Source organism: Mandrillus leucophaeus, unplaced genomic scaffold (assembly GCF_000951045.1).
Source record: "Mandrillus leucophaeus isolate KB7577 unplaced genomic scaffold, Mleu.le_1.0 Scaffold69, whole genome shotgun sequence".
Lineage (NCBI taxonomy): Eukaryota > Metazoa > Chordata > Mammalia > Primates > Cercopithecidae > Mandrillus > Mandrillus leucophaeus.
The window spans coordinates 3,667,565-3,686,609 of NW_012107474.1; the positions used below are offsets into that span (position 1 = coordinate 3,667,565).

General features: G+C 50.6%; 1 protein-coding gene across 5 annotated transcripts in view; it reads right to left on the minus strand.

Moving 5' to 3' along the window:
- The window catches only part of ABCG1 (ATP-binding cassette, sub-family G (WHITE), member 1), an 83,844-nt gene extending 73,290 nt beyond the window's left edge, over nucleotides 1-10,554 (minus strand). For 2 of the 5 annotated variants that reach the window (XM_012002574.1, XM_012002571.1), the window contains exons 1-2: nucleotides 7,286-7,448; nucleotides 698-941 (exon numbers count right to left, since the gene is read on the minus strand). In XM_012002574.1, coding sequence (XP_011857964.1) covers nucleotides 698-941; nucleotides 7,286-7,327 — 286 coding nt within the window. In that variant the 5' untranslated portion in view covers nucleotides 7,328-7,448. Of the gene's footprint in view, nucleotides 1-697; nucleotides 942-6,549; nucleotides 6,767-7,285; nucleotides 7,449-10,448 lie in introns of those variants that run through there. The other 3 variants (XM_012002575.1, XM_012002573.1, XM_012002576.1) reach the window with 2 other exon arrangements.
- Nucleotides 10,555-19,045: the final 8,491 nt, after the last annotated feature.

Below are 19,045 nucleotides of genomic sequence, written 5' to 3' on the forward strand. Positions count from 1 at the left end.
CTCCACAGACCCTGAAACTCTAGAGCCAGGAAAGATTGCTGAGAAAACTCAAACTACCACTCATCAATTCCCTGTAACATGCAACAAGCTGGTGGCAAACTCCTGCATTTTGTGGCATTCCAGACACCTCCTGAGCTGAGCTCCATCCTCTCTGTTTTTTCTATTTTTATGTATACAGCTCATTTCAACAGTTTAGTTTTCTTTCTAGCCCACCACGACCACCCACAAAAGAATCCTTTCAAGATGGGTCTCTGGAGAGGTCAGTCTAGGTCGCTGGCCACTTTTTAACACTTCACGCTTGGGAGGGGGCACCTGTCTCCCATTTCCCTCTGGGCGGTTCAAAAACAGTTCCATCTTGAAAGATGGACATGAACAGCATCCACAAAAGAGGACTCTCTGAGCATGTGCCAGAAACAAGCACACTTTGACACCCATCAATCTTTGTGAAATTCTCCATAATGACATCGCAGAATTTCAGAGTAACCACGAACTTTGAGATCACCAAATCCAACCTGTTCATTTTATAGGTGAGGAAAATTCAAGCAGAAAGCAATAGAATAAATTGACCACTGCAGTGACAGCGTCGGGAAGAGAAGCTCAGCCTTCCAACTTCCAGACCCCAGTTTTGCCCAAACAATGTGTTGCCTCCTTCAGAGGCTCCTCCCAGCTTGATACACAAAACAGCCGCCCTCCCTACCTTTCTTCCTCCACCAGGGTCCTTCAGGAACCGAGTAGGAAAGGTCCCTGAATTCAATGTTCACAGCTGCCCTCCGAGGCAAGGAGGAGAAGCGCTGGGCTTCCGTGAGGTTGTTATCTACTTTTTTCAGATGCCCATTCAGCAGGTCCGTCTCAGCGGTCTCCATGCTGCTGGACACCACCTCATCCACCGAGACACACACCGACTTGGGCTCCGTCATCTCTGCAGAGTAACTGCTGGCATTCTAGAAAAACCAGAGGAAGCAACAAGACCTGTTATAAGCTGCATCAAGAGAAAGAACATGAAGAGATTCACCATGAGGCTCAGGGTCATTGATTATTAATAGCAACACTTTTTCCACTGCAGGAGCGCCTTTGGCCCCAGGAGAAACGTGCCTACCTACAGGAATTTGTCATCTCTGTCACATTTCCTTCTATTAAAAAATGCTTAAGGTAAAGTGTTACGCTGATCTACAAGTCTTACTTTGGAATCATAAAATCGAATCATAAAACTATACTCAATGAATCATCCATTACCTCAAAGAAGAAAACACTGGCCACCATAAGCAATGATCTGTTTACAGTCCCCTCATTTTAAAAACCTCCATAAAGACACACCAGGCGCCTAAGACATAAATAACCGAGAAAGTTTTATTTACACTAAGCTGTTTTGTGCCTCTCTCGCGTAATCTCATAAAAATGTCTCAGGAGCAATGACATCACCTGAGCTGCTGAGTTTTGTGCGGACTGGCCTTTGTATTTTGCATTTAAAATTTCCAAGTCACTTACAACTCTACTCTCTTGCTACCTCTTCATAAAAGCGCTGAAAAGTCGGAATGGTTAATATTTTTTAGTCTGTTAGACAAACAAGGAAACTGAGACGTAGACAATGTAAGGACCATGTTCCAGGTCCCACAATCAAGTGAGTAGCAGAAGTTATCCCAGAATCTGAGTCATAAAAAAATATATAGGTATTCATTTCATTGCATCATAAGAGTACCTAATCGTTTGTAGCTACCATTGGCTTTTAAAGCTTCCTCTGGGAGTCAAATGAAGTATCACCGATTGCCAAGAACCCGGAAGTATCCATGCAAAGAAAGGAATATCCTTTTTTAATGGCCTGGCAACCGTGAGCAGATCAATAAGCTTCAGGTACCTTCAAAACACAGGAGAACCTTGGGGGAGCAAATTGCTGTGCTTTTTCTTGCTGTCTTCCAAATCGAGAGAGAACATCTCACAGTGCCAAAAGCACACACACACCCCTTCCGGGCATCTTCTACCTCTGAAGGCCTTCACGAAATCAAAACTTAGCTCCTGGGCTATAATACTGTGTGGCTAAAACTAAAGGTGCTGAGCGAAACTCTGACAAAGCTGAGCTTGGTCTGCTGGTCCCGGGCATGCGGGATGTCTTGGATGCCCGCGTAAGTGGGTTCCCGCATCCCCAAGCAGAGCTGGGAGGGTGTATGTGTGTCTGACAAGCGATCCGCACTCCTCAGGGGTCTGGTGTGATGATAAGATGCAGACCCCAAGGGAGCGACCCCGAAGCCTCCTCCCAGCTGGTCCTGATGCCCCTGTGGCAGGGCCTCTTGGAGGAGCTGCTGCACCATGCCCTTCAGCCTGCCTTCTGGGCTCCTATGCTGCTGCCCCAGGTGTTTAGAGCTCACTTTGATTCCAAAAGGGCCCCCAAAGCCCCAGAACTGGGCCTTGGAGGGGGCATGTCGACAAAGCTGTGGAGAAAGACAAAGGGCTCTAGGCCTGGTTCCCCATGTCCATTTCCATCCCCACCTTGCTGCACAAGTCAAGACAGAACGTGCTGGGTTCTGCCCGATCCTGCTGGCAGACATGGGCTCTGCCCCGCGACCCCCGATGGCTGTGTGTGCAGTTGAGGGTAAGGCCTAGGGGGCTCGAGCAACTCCTCTCCTATTGTGGGCCCCTCCACCTCCACCCCAGGAGGCCAGCTGCCACACACCATCTGCTCCCTCTCCCCAGGCACCCATTGCATGTATGAGCCCCTGCTGAAGCCCAGGGACAGGTGCTTCTTTCCTGTGGCTGAAGCCCACACTGATACAGGGTGAATGGCCACCACACCAGCCATCTACATTATCACCAGGGCCTGACTTTCTCTGCTAGACTCACTCTCGGCTCACTCACTCACTCTGTCACTCCCTCATTCACTGGACAAACTGAGCACCAGATAAAGCCCTAGGGTCAGCAATCAGACAGACAGACAGGGCCCCTGACCTGGCAAGCTCAAGTTCAAGATCCGGCCCAGGCAAGAAAACAGGCAACTAACTACAATAGGTCAAGGCAAGAGCCAGGCGGAAAGCATAAGTGCCTCCGGATTGTTGAGAAGCTCAGCTGTGCTTCTTGATGCCTTGGTTATTTTCCTCTGGGCAGTCGCCTTGAGGACTCTTGGTCAGTGCATTTTCCCCATGTGTGCCTATGATCTGCTTCTTTCATTTTGAAGAAGACCAACTAATTAGAATAGGTCAAGGCAAGAGCCAGACAGAGAGCATACCGTGGGTAACTCAGAAGGGATATCTAACGCAACACACACCCTGAGATGGGGAGACGCAGGACAAAGTCTTTCTGCAGAAATAGAATCTTAGCTGAATTTAGCAAGGTGAGATGGAGGGGTGCTGGCTCCTGGTGGCCTCTGCTAGGGAACAGCGTAGACAAAGTCCCACCAGCACAAGACAGTGAAGCATCCAGAGACCTGTAAGAAACGCGGGGGCTGGAGCGTAGATTTGGGCTGGTAGGGTGGGGGCAGGAGAGCAGGGGGCTTTAGAACAAGATGAGACTAGAGGGGTAAACAAGGTGCCCGTGGGGTAGGGCTTGCCAACTTGGTTAAGGGCTTTGCATTTTATCTAGAGATCTTTGGGGAGCCCTGAGGGAATAACAGGACCAGAACTGCGGAAGAGTCTCCTGCTGTGCGCCAGGTGGGGTGACGGTGGCCTGAATCTGCTGGTGGTAGTGGGGCTGAAGGCAAGGGGACAGGCCAGGAGGATAAAACTGGGTGACTAAACTGATTTGGGAGTAAGAAAGAGAGAAGCCAGAATCAAGTACATGCAATGTAAAGTATTAAATAATAATGACTTGTGCATGCTAGGTAAGTGATTATAAACCATAGTGTTTATTGATCCAGCAATTACCATGTGCCTATTAAACTCTAGCCTATATAGTTTATGCCCCTTATTACCTCCACAACTCTAACAGGGACAGGGGCCCTGGGAGCTGGGATGACCGTCTCTAGTTCGGAGGAAGTATTGGAAGCGCAGAGACATTGTCTGACTTGCTTAAGACCCTGTGATTAGGGCGTGGCCGGGCTGGGGCCCTGCTCTGAGCGGCTTCCAAGTCTGAGACCACAAGCCTCTGTAACGGCCCTTGACTGTTGCTTAGCCTTCCACGGGTGAGTTGTGGGTGTTTTGGCATCTTTCAGCCCTTGTCCATTATAGGAAAACCCACACCGGGGAAATCATGCAGCCCCACCCCCAAATAAACCAACAGCAAAGCAATGCATACAGTTGACCACCTTCCCTCCATGGCATCTAACAGCCTCACCCAATTAATAAAATCTTGAAAACTGTGTGATGCGAGGCAGTGGCCTGTCAGTCTGAAATAGACCAGCTCTCTGGAAACACATCCTCCGATGAGAGCTGCCGGCAATGTAGGTTACAGCGAGTTTCTCCTTAGCCTCCTGAGTTCATTAAAATTAAAACAAATGCATCTTCTCTCTTCATTTTTTCCTTTCACCCTTCTGTTTCCCTATCCTACTGAAGCATCGTCTTTGACCTTCCCCCACCCCCGCACCGGGCCACATATGATTTGTGCCGCACAATACATTGTAAGTCATAGTAAGTTCATTCATAGATGTGGAATGCCAAAGAGACCCTGTTAGGATTGTTCCTGGCTGCTGTTCATGGGAAATTTTCCTGGGCGCTGAGCAGAGTGGCCCGTGATTACAGTTTGAACCCTGGGCAGATAGAGATGCCTATTTAGTTGGGGAGCGTCTTTAGCAGTCAGTAAGCCACCCACAGTGAATGGTGAGCCACATTCACCCCATTTCCACCAGGAACACAGAGATAGAAACTTTTTCTCCCAGCAGTAGGAGGAAGTTGGGAAACAGGAAGAGGAGCCAGTCAGCAGCACAGTTAGCATGCAGCTGTCTTCTCTCTTTGGTTCACTGCTGCCAGCCTTGGTACCCACCTAAGCATCCTAAGCATGTAAGAGGAAAATGCGCTGACCAAGAGTCCTCAAGGCGACTGCCCAGAAGAAAACACCCAAGGCTTCATACCCTTAACTGAGCCAGAGACCAGATCACACTTGAGGGGGTCACTCGCAATCCCAGAACAGCTCCAAATACCACCCTCCCACTAGAAACATTTGCCACCCCTTGCCTGCCCACTGAACTCAGGGACTCCAGCATGTTCTCCCGGGTGCCTGGCTCACCCCTAGGCACCTCCTTTGACTCACAGCTCAGAGGATCCACACCAGGATGGACCCCAGAGCAGGGAGGTGAAGGAAAAGCAAAGTTTAAGACCGCAGGTATCTCTGAAGGGCTCTTTGTTCGTGACTTGGCCAGAATTTATTTTCTTTTTAATTTATTTTTCTTTTAACCCTACAGCCCCCAGAATTCCCAGGTGATCTTTCATTCAAGGACTAGCTGGGGCCTAACTCTGCTTAGCTTCTACCATCAGACTAGTGCTTTCAGGGTGGGACAGCTGTGCGTGAATAGAAACGTTTAAACTTTTTTTTAAAGTACCAAGTTTTCAGGGAGGAAAATAATTTTCAGAACAAAATAATGTTCTCCAAAACAATGAGCCCAGCTGTGACTGTCTCCACGTGATAACAAAACAGTTGAGCTCTGGAGGCTGTATCAAATCATAATATAACATTATTCTTAAAATCTTGGTATTAAAAATCTGTACCTTAAAACATCGGATTCATTATTTTTCTACATGTCCATTATAGCAACACCCACACCAAGCCACCTTTGCAGCTCTCAAAGGAATTCAGGAGTTACCTAGCATCTAATGTAAGATCAATAACTTTCTCTACCTGCAACTAACATCAATAATCTACTTCATTTTCCATGGTCAACCCCATTTAGGTTTCCTAATAGATGAATAAGTGCAAAAGGCAGAATTTCCAAGTGTTGCCCAAAGATTCAACCAGAGAAAAAGCAAGTGTCACAGGGAGGGAAACGGCTTTTCCGTTTTGTTCAATGCTTCTTCTACGTAGAAGCCACGCAGGGAAGACAGGGCAGCCCAGAGAGGGGAGTCAGACTGCGGGTCTCCGGCCCGGGCTCTCCCCTCCTCCACCCACCGCCTGGCCGTGTCTGCGGCCCCATTCTATCGTTTACACAAAATCATTATATAATGAGCTGGCGAGGCTCCGTATGTTCTACAGTAACCTGTTTGGAATCATAGGATGCAGTTGTCACAGCAGAGCATGCGCAGAAACCTGGCTACTTTTTTTTTCTCTTGAGCTGAAGGCAAGAGGTAACTGTCGGTCAAATCCTGCTCAGCCCTGCTGACTTCAAATACAGGATGCTAAAAATGAAATACAGGGGAGGGGCGGGGTGAGCCCCGGAGCGTGCCATGCACTGTGGGCTTACAGCCTCGGGGAAGTAATATTAGGGTAGTAACTACAGATACACGGCGTGGAATACGGAAGACTTTCCATTTGTACTTTAGCTACCTATACGATGCTAGTGTGCGGGGCGTAGACATGAAGGGCCCTAGGATAAGGTGAGGTGGGTGGCTGGGGGCCTGATGATTGGTTCGTTGTTTGTTCCTAATGCCAGAAAACCGGAAAGGGAGATTCCTGACCACCCTTGGGAACAGCACTTACAGTAACTGTCCAGCGATGAACTCGCCGACACCCCGCCATCCCTCTCCGGAGCTGGGGGGAAGTGAGATGCGCGTCCCTGTCACCACCGTGTCTCTCTCCGGCGCGCGCAGAAAGGCGGCCCGCAAGAATCCGGGCTTGCCCCTCGCGGGTCTCCCCGGGCCTTAGCCGCCCCCTCCCCGAGTGGGTCCGGGAGAGGCTGTCCCCGGGAGTGCAGTCGCAGGCTCCAGCTCTCTGGGGACAGCTCCCTCTTTGGTTCTCCAGACCTTGCCTAGCGTTCCTGGGGATGGCGCGAGGAGTCCCCAGTCCCCAAGCCCACAGCCGCGCGCGCGGGGCTCCCCCTCTTCAAGCTCCTCTTCCCTCCAGCCCAAGCTGCGGCCCTTCCCCAGTCCCTAGTGCACTCCGGGTCCCAAGCGCCCCACGCCCCCCGCCCAGAGGCCATCAGGTCAAGGCCATCGGTTCACTTGTAGGGCTGCTCGCTGCCCCCGCCCCACTCCCGGCCCCGTCGCCTTGTCAGTGCTCTCGGCCGGTGCAAGGGGCATCCCGAGGCTCCAGGTGGCCCAGGCGGAGGGGCGGGGATAGCGATCGGAGCCGGGCGCCTCTGTAGGGTGCCCTGGGTCAGCGCCCAGAGGACGCGCTCCAGGGAGGGGTGTCAGGTCGAGTGTGCGAGTCTTTGTGTGTTTCCTGCTCTCCTTGAAAATAAAACCGATCCCGGCGGGCGAAGGATGCGCTCACTCACCATGGCGGTGCCGACCGAGAAAGCGGCCATCAGACAGGCCATGCCCCGGGGGCGGCGGCGGCGGGGACGAGGCTTGAGCTGCGGGGCCGAGCCTGCGCTGGCTCCAGGCTTGGCCGCTGCGCGGGGTGCGGGCTGAGCTCGGGCTCCGGCTGGGATCCGGCTCGGGCTCTGGCTCCAGCGCGCCCGGCCCCGCCCCGCGCGCGCCATTGGCTGGCACCGAGGGGGCGGGCAGGCCGGCAGGTGCGCGTGCTCTTGTTTTGCTCCTGCGGGGGGCGGTGGACCAGGCCCCCTGAAGCACAGGTTCCGGGAGCCGCCCGAGCAGAGGCCTCGCAGGCGCCATGGGACCCCCCCTGCCACCCCAGAAACCCCGGGTCCCGAACTCGCGGGGGCTGGGCCTGCACGGCCCGAGTGAGGCTGCCGGGACACCCGACAGACCCTGGGATTCCCAGGCTAGGAAATCCACAGCCTCCAAGCCTCAAGCGGCTGTGTGATGGGGCCAGAGAGGGAGCGTCCAGAGAGGGAGGGCGAGGGCAAGGGGGCTTCCTTCATGCTGCTGCTTCTTCCCCTACCCCCACCCCCGCGGTGTTGGGCAGCTCTCTGCCAGGCAGGAGCTTGAGGAGTAAAGAAAAGATGACCACTCCAACACCCCCAACAGCACTGGTATGGGGTGACCCCTGGCAGTGAGGCAGCGTGTACACGAACACATGTGACATTGCTGTGCGTCAGCCATGGTGCTAAGTGCTGGGTTACAAAGGGGTGCTGAGTGAAGACGGCCAGGCCTCTGCCCTCTGCTCACCCCCAGAGAAAAAGAAGGCTCATTTTCTGCAGACAGAGGTGTTTCCAGAGCCGGGTTCAGAACCTGGCCGTAGCCGTGTTCATGGAACTGTATAAGGAATGACACCAGGGCACCCTCCCATGTGGCCCCAGGCTGGAATATCAGATGGTCCAGCATCTCTAAAGCCCTTATTATATGTAAGTGGGGCCATTTCCTGGTAGCCATGGTGACAAGGCATTCTTTACTCCCAGTCTCAGGCCCTAATGCTTTTGTTAAGTTGTTTGCCTGTTGGGACGAAAAACAGGAATGCATTTCTTTTCATTTCCAGCACACCTGGGTCCCCCCCTCCCAAACCACACCTCAGATGAGCCAGGTCTGTCTTTCTCCTCACCTAGAAAGGAGGCACAGCTTTTTATGCCAGGCAGGTAGGTGGACTTCACACCCACAGGTCAGATGACCCTAACCAAATTCTGCCCCTCAAATCGGAGGAGAGAAAGGAGACGCGGTTATGAGTTTAAGGGGAGGCCCTGCTTTTGTCTGAATGGTGTTTTCTCAAGAATCGATCCGCCAAGCACAGTGGCTCACGCCTGTAATCCCAGCACTTTGGGAGGCCAAGGCGGGAGGATTACGAGGTCAGGAGATCAAGACCATCCTGGCTAATACAGTGAAACCCCATCTCTAATAAAAATACAAAAAACTAGCCGGGCGTGGTGGCGGGGGCCTGTAGTCCCAGCTGCTGGGATGTTGAGGCAGGAGAATGGCATGCACCCGGGAGGTGGAGCTTGCAGTGAGTGGAGATGGTGCCACTGCACTCCAGCCTGGGCAACAGAGCAAGACTCCATCTCAAAAAAAAAAAAAGAAAAGAAAAAAGAAAAGTTGATCTGTTACGTTGATTTTACAAACACTTGGCTGAGATGAAGAAATCTGACTGCTGTGTTTACCAGGTGCTACTGCCCGGGTGCCAGGCCTAGGAGGCTGTGTGGTGCCTTAAACATACACCACAGGGAGGCCAGTAAAGCCTGAGTGTGCTGGGAAGGGGATTCAGATCCACAAACCTAGGGAGCGTTTACGCCAAAATGCAGAGAGGAAGGTGCCTCATGGCTGGAGATGGGAATTGGTGCCCAGCCCTGGGACCCACCTTGCCCCAGAAACAGACAGGCCCTGGAGCAGGAGAGGAGGCACGGAACACAGCCAGGGAGGAACTGCCCATGTGACCAGGGCAAGCGAGGGATGCCTGGGTGCCTGCAGCGACATAATTTCTGTCCAATAACCCTCCTCCTCACTTCCAGGAATGTGCCCAGAATTTCCTTCTAGACATTCCCCCTCCTCTACCTCCCCCCAGTTCTCTGCCCCAAGATTTATGTGGGATTGATCGACCTTCAGCTTGAGAATAGGCAATTTGGCTTCAGCTGGTCGATGGCTCCCATCCAGCCTGGCCATCGTGGCTGGTCCGGAACTGGAAGTGTGAGGCAGTGCTTACTGGGCTGCTGGGAATGGTCAGGGGGACAGTGTGTGGAGCATGAGGATGAAGTCAGAGAGGGAAGACACTATGCCGGGCCCTTGTTGGCTTCGGCTGCTGGATTTTCTATTGCAGGATAAGTGAAAGGGTCCTCACTTATCCATCTGTACAGTGGGGTCAAAATCCCCACCACGTGGGAAATAAGGCATGGCAAGTGCTTTCTACCGTGCCTAGCACCCAGCAAGCATTCCACTCTAGTCCTTGCTGTGTTCCCCTCCAACGCCTGATCAGGGAAGAAGCCAACAGTAGTGCAGCACAGATCTGTGCCACTCCTATCAAGGCTCTTGGTTGTAAAGGACAGAAACTCCAACTGGCTTAAGCTAAGTACAGAAAGGTTCAGAGTGCACTGGTTTCAGGCCTGCCAGGACCAAAGACCTGTACTACTCTGTCCTCAGCCCCTGGTCTCTTGCTTTCTCCATGGCTCTGGCCTTCCCAGGTGGTCTTCCCTCTGGCAGGCTGTCTCCGCATGGCCCCCCAGCAGCTACAGGCTTGCTCCTATAGCTGGCAGCAACCACTGCACCAGGGGGTTTCCAAACCCCGATGGGCCTGGCCTGGTTCACATGGGATGAAATGAGAAGGTTAGACCCAATGGGACCATGCAGAAAGACTGGGCGTGGGTGCCCAGCCAAGGCCATTCAAGGCATTCTAAGTAGAACCCTGAGGATCAAGGGGAGCTCTCAACAGGACCAGCTTAGTCCCAACCCCAACAGAAATTTATGCTAAGACATTGCTGACAGGCGAGTCCTACTGGGCTTGATAATTTCCAGTGGGGAGCCACTTCCTGTCTGTATTAGTCTGTTTTCACACTGTTGATAAAGACATATCTGAGACTGGGCAATTTACAAAGGAAAGAGATTTAACAGACTCACAATTCCACATAGCTGGGGAAGCCTCATGATCATGGCAGAAAGTGAAAGGCATGTCTCACATGGCGGCAGACAAGAGATGGAGCATGTGCAGGGAAACTCCCCTTTATAAAGCCATTAGAGCTCATGAGACTTATTCACTATCGTGAGAATAGCACGGGAAAGACCAGCCCCTATGATTCAATCGATCTCTGACCAGGTCCTTCCTACAACATGCGGGAATTATGGGAGCCACAATTCAAGATGAGATTTGGGTGGGGACACAGCCAAACCATGTCACTACCTCAGCAGGCAACTCACTCCATTATTAAGTGTTGTCACCACTAGCAAACTGAACCTGTGTCTGATCAGACTCCCTGTCACCCTGACTGCTCTGTGTGCCACAGCAACATGGTGTCACTCCCCAGAGTAGGCCCTGGCCAGCCAATGATGGCACCAACATTCTTTCCAGACCCTTGTTCTCTGGACCAGATGCCCCCAGTCTCTCCAGTGTGGCTTCCTAGAAGATGCCCTTTCGTCCCACTTTCCCCTTCTCGGGATGGGTGCCAGTTCCTCAGTGTCCCTTATGAAATTCAGAGCCCACCAAAGAACACCTATTCAGTGTGATCAGGATGGAACAGGCCAGGGTGATGTGCTCCTTCCCTCTGGAGGGTCTGCATCTATTAGCACAGCCCATGTTGGCCTTCACTTGCAGCCAACAGCATCACCCAGTCGACTTTGAGTGGAGTCAATGGAAGTCTAGGTCTGTGGGAAGAGAACTCCTATTCCATCTGGCCTTCCCTGTGGTGTCCCATTTTAGGAGTGTCTGATTTATTTCTGTGGACTTCCAGCTGCTGAGGCCAAACATGATGGGAAGAAAGAGGACTTGGCCTCTGGCATGAGGATCCTGCACTTGGTGCTTGTGAGAGTGGGTGCAGGGGAGTCACATGTCCAGGTGGGCCTGTGGTGGGGCAACCCCTTGTCCCTGGTGAGTTTCTGCAACCAGCCGGGCCACTGGGGTGAGACTGGCTTGGTGCCTTAAATTGCCCCATCTTCTGCAGGACACCAACCACAGGTCTCTGAATCCCTGGTTCCCCTGCAGATCTCTCTGCTTCTCCACGAGGGCTGAGGCCAGCCTGCACGCAGCCTGCCATTGTGCACACAGACCTGACCTGCCTGCTGTGTCTTTGGCTACTTTGTGCTTCACTGTGTGGCCGGGCACATCTCGCTCACTTGATACCTCCCCATTTCATGGAGGAAAAAAAAAAAAAAAAAAAAAGGAGGCTGTCCCTCTGCCCCTTTGCCCTGCTCTTCTCTGCACCATGCCCACTGCTGCCTGTTGGCAATATGAAGTATGACAGTTTATGGGATTTTTTTCCCCCAAAGTCTGGAAACTGGGTAGGAGAAGGGGGAGGAGGATGCAGAGAGGTGTTTGTCTCCTTGCTTGCTTTTCACAACCCAAATCTCTGACTCTGAAGATAAAAGTTCCCAGCCAGTTAAGAAGAGAAGATGCTGCCCCAAGTGTAAGCAGGAAAGAGGGGCTTGTGGCTATCCTGTCCGACACTGGTGAGCAACGTGAGGGAGGGAGAGACAGGGATGAACACCGTGCCCTTGGCATCCCAGGCCGAGATGATGCAACAGGAGATCATGCTCGAGAGGCATCCCTGTGGCGAACTTGCCCTGGGCTGGGCCTGGAGACCTCCCTTCTGGTCAGCCTGGTCCCGGCCCTGTTGGCTTCTCTGACCAAGGGAGGGAGAGAGTGTACGTGTGTCTTAGTCCATTCTGGCTGCTGTAACAAACATCTTAGACTGGGAAATCTGTAAACTACAGAAATGTATTGTTCACAGTACCGGAAGCTGGGAGGTCCAAGGTCAGAGCTCCAGCATCTCTGGTGTCGGGTGAGGGCCTGTTCCTCATAGATGGTGCCTCTATGTCCTCACATGATGGAAGAGGAAGAGATGGTCCCTGCAACCTGTCTTATGAGAGTTCCACCCTATTCATGAGGTAAACCTTCATGACCTAATCACCTTCCAAAGGCTACACCTCAGTGCTATCAGAGTATTAATCACACTGGGCATTAGGTCCCAACAAATAAATTTAGGAGGAACCTGAACATTCAGACCATAGCATTCCACCCCTGGCTCTCCAAAATTCACAGTCTTCTCACATGCCAAATATGTTCATTCCATCTCAACAGTGCCCAAAGTCTTAAATTGTTCCTGGCACCAAATCAAAAGTCTAAAGCCCAGAGTCCCAGCTACACATCATTTAAATCAGATGTGAGTGGGACTCAAGGTAAACATCCTCTTGGGGAAAATTCTTTCAGCAGTGAACTTGTGAAGGCAAACAAGTTATGTGCTTTCAAAATGCAAGGATGGGGCAGGCACAGGACAGACATTTACATCCAAAAAGAGAAAAATAGGAAAGAAGAAAGGGATAACGGGTCTCAAGTAAGTCCAAAACCCAACAGGGCAAAAAGCATCATATCTTCTTTGACCCCATGGTCCCATCTTCTGAACACTCTAAGGAGGGACTTGGGCCCCCAGGGCTCTGGGTGGCACCTCCTACATGGCTTTGCTGAGCACAGCCCACACTGCAGCTCTCATGGGATGGAGTCCCCTGCCTGTGGCTCTCTCAGGCTGGCTCTGCTAGTCTGAGGTCTTCAGGTGGCCCTGCCCCCACAGCTCCACTGGGCATTGTCCTGGTGGGGGCTCTCTGCAGTGGCTCCGCCCCTGTGGCAGTTCTCTGCCTGGACCCCAAGGCTCTCCAAAGCATCCTCTGAAATCCAGATGGAGTTAGCCATGCCTCCATAGCTCCTACCCTCTACACACCCATGGAGATGGCCCTGCACAGATGCCCAAGGTTTATTGATTGTGCCCTCTGAGGGGAACACACTGCAGCAGGTGCCGAGGTCCTGCAGGCACTCCAGGCGCCTCTGTGGGCATAGTTCTTTCCCCCAGACCTCGGCACTCTGGGCCTGTGATGGGAGGGCAGCACGGGTAACCTCTGAAACACCTTCAGCGTTATGCCGTCACTGTCTTCATGCATAGCACCTGGCTTCTGCCTCTCTATGCTAATCTCTGCCTGAAACACTAGTTTGGCTACAGCCTCGATTTCAGACATGCTTTTTTTTTCTTTACAGTATGACCAGGCTGAGAATATTCTGTAAGTTCTACCTCCCCTTTTGGCTATAAATTCTGTCTTTAATTGATTTCTTGCCTTCTCACATTTTACCATAAGCAGTGGAGAGAAGCTATGCAGTGTCCTCAAGACATGGTTTAGAGTGTTTCTTCTACCAAATATTCAAGTTCATCCCCTACCACTCTGACTTTCACAGAACATGAGGACACAAACGGTTCAGCCAAGTCCGTTGCCATCTGTCACAAGGATGGCCTTTCCTCCCATTTCCAGTAACACGTTCCTCATTTCTGTCTGACACCTCAACAGAGTGGCCTTTACCATCCATACTTCTATCAGCATTCTGATCACAGCCACTTACGTAATCTTGGAGACTCTGTGTCCTCTTCTTCTGAGACCTCACCAGGATCACCCTTTATGTTCACTCTTGGCAGCCCGGGCCTTTTGAGCCTGCTCCTCCAAACTCTTCCAGCCTCTGCCCATTACCCAGTTCCAGAGCCTCTTCCACATCTGCAGGTCTTTGTTTCTGCAACACTCTGCTTCTTGGTACCAATTTCTGTCTCAATCCATTTGGACTCCTATAACAAAATACCTTAGACTAGGTAACTTAAAAACAACAAAAATTTATTGTTTGCAGTTCTAGAGGCTGGGAAGTCCAAATTCAAAGTGCCAGAAAATTCAGTGTCTGGAGGCCTGTTCCTCACAGATGCGCCTTCTGTGTCCTCCCATGGTAGAAAGGAAAGGGGCTCTTTTCAACCTGTTTCAAACCATTTAATAAACTTGTCAATCCCATTCCTCATGGCCTAATCACTTCCCAAGGACCACATCTCTCTTTTTTTGTTGGTTTTTATTTACTTATTTTTTTAAGTCTTGCTCTGTCACCCAGGCTGGAGTGCAGTGGCACAATCTCGGCTCACTGCAGCTTCTGTTGCTCAGGTTCCAGCGATTCTCCTGCCTCAGCCTCCTGGGTAGCTGGGATTACAGGCGCATGCCACCACGCCCAGTTAATTTTTTTTTTGTATTTTTCATAGAGATGGGGCTTCGCCATCTTGGCCAGTCTGGTGTTGGACTCCTGACCTCAGGTGATCCACCCGCCTTGGCCTCCCAAAGTGCTGGGATTACAGACGTGAGCTACCGCACCAGGCCTAGGACTGCATCTCTTAATGCTGTCATGATGGGTATTAGGTTCTAACATATGAATTTCGGGAGGATACCAATATTTGGGTTATAGCAGGGAGAAAGAAAGGAAGGAAAGAAGAGAGGTAGAGACAGAGAGAGGAAGGAAGGAGGAAGGGAAAAGTGAGTGGAGAAAGGAGGAAGAACAGGTGCAGAGGAAAACCGTATCGTAGACCTTCAAGGGGAAGCCTGGGAAAGTGGGTCAGACACAGAGACCATGTCATCAGGGAGGGCAGCGATGTAAGGCTGGTTGGATACACCAAATAGGAACTTTGTGTATTGGTTCATTTGGAAGAAATGGGAATCCTAAGGCTGGTCGCGGTGCCTTACGCCTGTAATGCCAGCACTTTGGGAGGCCAAAGCGGGCGGATCACGAGGTCAAGAGATTGAGACCATCCTGGCCAACACGGTGAAACCTCATCTCTACTAAAAATACAAAAATTAGCTAGGTCTGGTGGCACGCACCTGTAGTCCCAGCTACTCCAGAGGCTGAGGCAGGAGAATCGCTTGAACCTGGGAGGCGGAGTTTGCAGTGAGCCAAGATCTCGACACTGCACTCCAGCCTGGGCAACAGAGGGAGACTTCGTCTCAAAAAAATCATAATAATAAAATAAATTTGAAAAAAAGAAATGAGAATGCTTTATCTCCACTGTTTGTTTCCTATTTTGCTAGCGCTCTTGACTTCAATGGTGTTCTGTCTCCAGTGTCCAGGTATGTCCCTTCGCTTCCTCTGGTGAGCCAGCCCAGCTCCAGAGACGACCCCTTCTTTACCAAGCACACACAGCCTGTGGGAGGTCAGTGCAAAGGAGGGGCCATGAGATGAAAGAAGCCAAAGACGTGAGGGAGGTGCAGGGTGGAGGGAGTGGGGGCAGCAGATGTCTGGAAGCTACGGTGGCAAGATAGATGATGAGAGATGGTTTCAGGGGAAAAACTGCAAGTAGATATTTCATAGATTAAGTTAAGACAAGACAAGTTAAGTATTACAGATAGATTCCTTTTGTTTTCTTCCATTAGCATGGAACCAAGAGCAGCTGGGAGAGACCTAGGAAACCATTTCTTCAAACGAAGAAAGAGTAAATAACATCTGGCCACAGGATGACCTTCAAAGTTGAAGATTAGGACAAAAGTCTCAGAGACAGACACCGGAAAATTACTGGAGGCCTCCTTCCCACAAATAATTTAAAGCTTTCCATCACTCCCATAACGGATCCCTTCTAGGAAGTAACTGGAACCACTGTGTACCCCACGTTTCCTCCAGGGAACCTCCTGTCCCTGACTCCGCGTAGTCAGCCGTAGAACACAACCCTCCTCCCCCGCCCCCCAGAGCCACCCAGAACGTTCCATCCCTCTGGCCACTACTGATGTTCTGGAAAAGACACACAAACCCAGCGGGGTCATCAGAGTTCTTCAGGGACTTCCTGGACCCTAAGAGGGAGAGGGTTTCTTTCCTTGTTCCCTGTCGGCATTGACAAGTCGTAAGGAGAGTGTTTGTCTGGCTAGGAATTAAGTAAACACCCCCAGGGAAGCAGAGCCGAGATGGAGGAAGTGACAAAGCCCTTTCGGCAGCCTTTTCATAGCTGGAGCCTCTACATCCTGCCCTCCTGAGTTCACACCCATCGTCCATCGTTGGCCCTTCCCAAGCGACTGGGCAACCACTTTTAACTTTTGATAAGTGCTGGGCCCCAGAGCCAGATGGAGGCTCTTTAAACAAGCTCCTTCTTCTCAGTGCCCCTGTGACCTCAGCTATTAAGTGGGCTGATGATCGATCCTGTTCGCCTCAGAAGACTGTTTCAAGGATTAGAGGAGTCAGCATTTGAAAGCCATGGCCAGCACATAGTGTGCATCTTATAAAGGCTGGTGCTCATTATTCTTGTTTTTTGTCACGGGATCCTCTCCTCTCCCTTCTGACCCTGAACTAGTATGAATTAGATGTTAGTCACTTGCAGCTAAAATGTCTTGATTATGATCATCAGTTTAACAAGGAAGTTAAAAGTCAGAGGCCCAAAGCCACTCTATGAGAAAATCCTTACAAGTAGTTTCTAGATCGACCCTCTAACCCTTAGCTTCTTCTTCGCCCAATATATGCATTATCTCCCCAAAGAGATGATAAAGTCCAGCATCTCACTAATATTACTTTGCTCCAACATCATTCCCCGCATGGAGTCTAGCTGGAATAGGTGCTTAATAAAAACCATGAGTTATGTTTGGACAACCTTGAATGCTTTAGAAAATGTTGTAAGGTGCATGATTGCATTTTGCTTCAGAACACCCTGTGGGGTAGGAAGGCAGATACCGTTGCTGGACCCTCATGGGTTTTACACTTTCACACCAGGCACCAGGCAGCCCACATTTTGTTATTTCTATCAGTCAGATGATCTGTGCCTGGTCCCTCAGAAGCAGCTCCTCCATGCCATGCCCAGGTCAGGCCCAGATCAACTCTCCATGGCTCCAAAGGCCACAGCTCAAGTGTTCAGTGGACTCAGCCCCCTGATCACCTGAGCAGAAGTTCTCTTGCCTCCCTGAGACCTCCGAGCTCTCCTGGTGGCTGCAGACTCCATAGCTCCCCTTTCCAGGCTCTGAGACATTTCTCTTGACCCTTCTGCCTCCCTCCCCCAGAATCCCAGCTCTGCATTCCTCCCTTCCAGGAGGGCCTGGGGCAGTCACCTTGTGGAGCCTAAGCTTTCAAAAGCAAAAGCTTGATTAGAGAGATTATCTTCTGCATGCCTGGAAACTTATGTCTCAGGTTCTGCAACTCTCTGAAGGCTTTAGGAGAAAAACAACTCATTTTTTAAAAGTAAAAAGAAAAAAAGACATGACTACTTTTTAAAGGGAGGGGAAAATTGCTAGAGCAGGGAAAATTAATAAATTGTCTCAGTAAATTATTCTGCCACATGAAAACAAGAAAATAGGGGCTCCATGAGGTTTGTAACCTGCTTAGGGCCATAAAGCCCGGACAAGGACCCAGGTCTCCTGGCACCTGACTAAGTATCTTTCCACGTGTTCACTACTGTCAAGTATTTACTGGGTGAAGAGGGAAAACCTATTTCAAACGGGCAGATTTCTACAAGAAGCCCAAGTTCAATCTGTTGAAAGTCATAAGACAGGCTTGTGGGAAGATGGAATAGTCATGTTTTTCCCTAGTCCTCCCTCTAATTACAATTAAAAACCTTGGATATTACACAAAACAAACATAAGGAGACTCTAGAAGATGGGGAAAGGAAGGCAAACCATCCAGGGATCTTGGGACCCAAGGAGCCACACTGTGGTGAGGTCCCTGGATTTTTGTTTTTCATCATATATCCCAGATTTTGAGTTGAAGAAGCTGAGAACCTGGAAATGCAAATAAGCACAAAAAAAAGTCCCAACAAAAGCCTGCTCTCTCTAGCCAAAAGAACAGGAAAGGGGCAACCTAGAGGACAGAAAGTTTTTAGACAATAACTTCTCTGCTTCAACCAAACATTCCAGAATACACTGTGGTCAAACGTCCACCCATGCCAGCAAAGAAAGAGTGGGGAGCTTAGATTTCCACCCTCCTCAGGCTGTAATTAGGCATGTCAACCAACTCCTACTCCTCTAGCCATAATATATGTGTCAGAGAAGGCCAATTAGGAAGTCTGGACTTCTGCTCCCGCTGGGCAATAATGAGAAGCTCCTCGTCCACCTTGCTGGGGTGACGATAGGAGACCCAGCAGAGTCAGGACTTTCACCACCACCCAGGGTAACAAGGATACTCATCACCCTGTGATGTCATGAAGACCACATGGGGAACACAAGTAAGGTCTCCTACCTCCCCCAGCTAGGGAGGTATCAGTAGAGGCCAAATGGGAAGCCAGAACTTCAACACCCATCCAGTAGTAATGAGGAACCCCTCTTTAGGGTGACAACAAAGGCTGAGCAGGGAACCTGGACTTGTACCCTTGCCTGGTAGTAAGGTGGCAGTGCTGTGCCCTCTTCCCCTGCCAGAGTGATATCAGATAAGCCAATTAATGGATGGATGCCAATCAATGCACGCCAACACAAAGATGACAGCAGTGTTAGAATTACCCAACAAGTGTTGACAAACAGCCATCATAAAAATGCTTCAGTGAGCAATTACGAGCAGATTTGAAAAAATAAAATAGAAAGTAGAAAGTCTTAGCAAACAAATAGAAGGTAAAAAGAACAAAATAGAAAGTTTAGAATTAAAAAATTAAATAACCAAAATTAAAAACTCAGCAGACGGGCTTAACAGCAGAATGGAGGGGACAGAGGAAAGAATCAATAAACTGGAAAATGGAACAATAGAAATCATTGAATCTGAACAACAG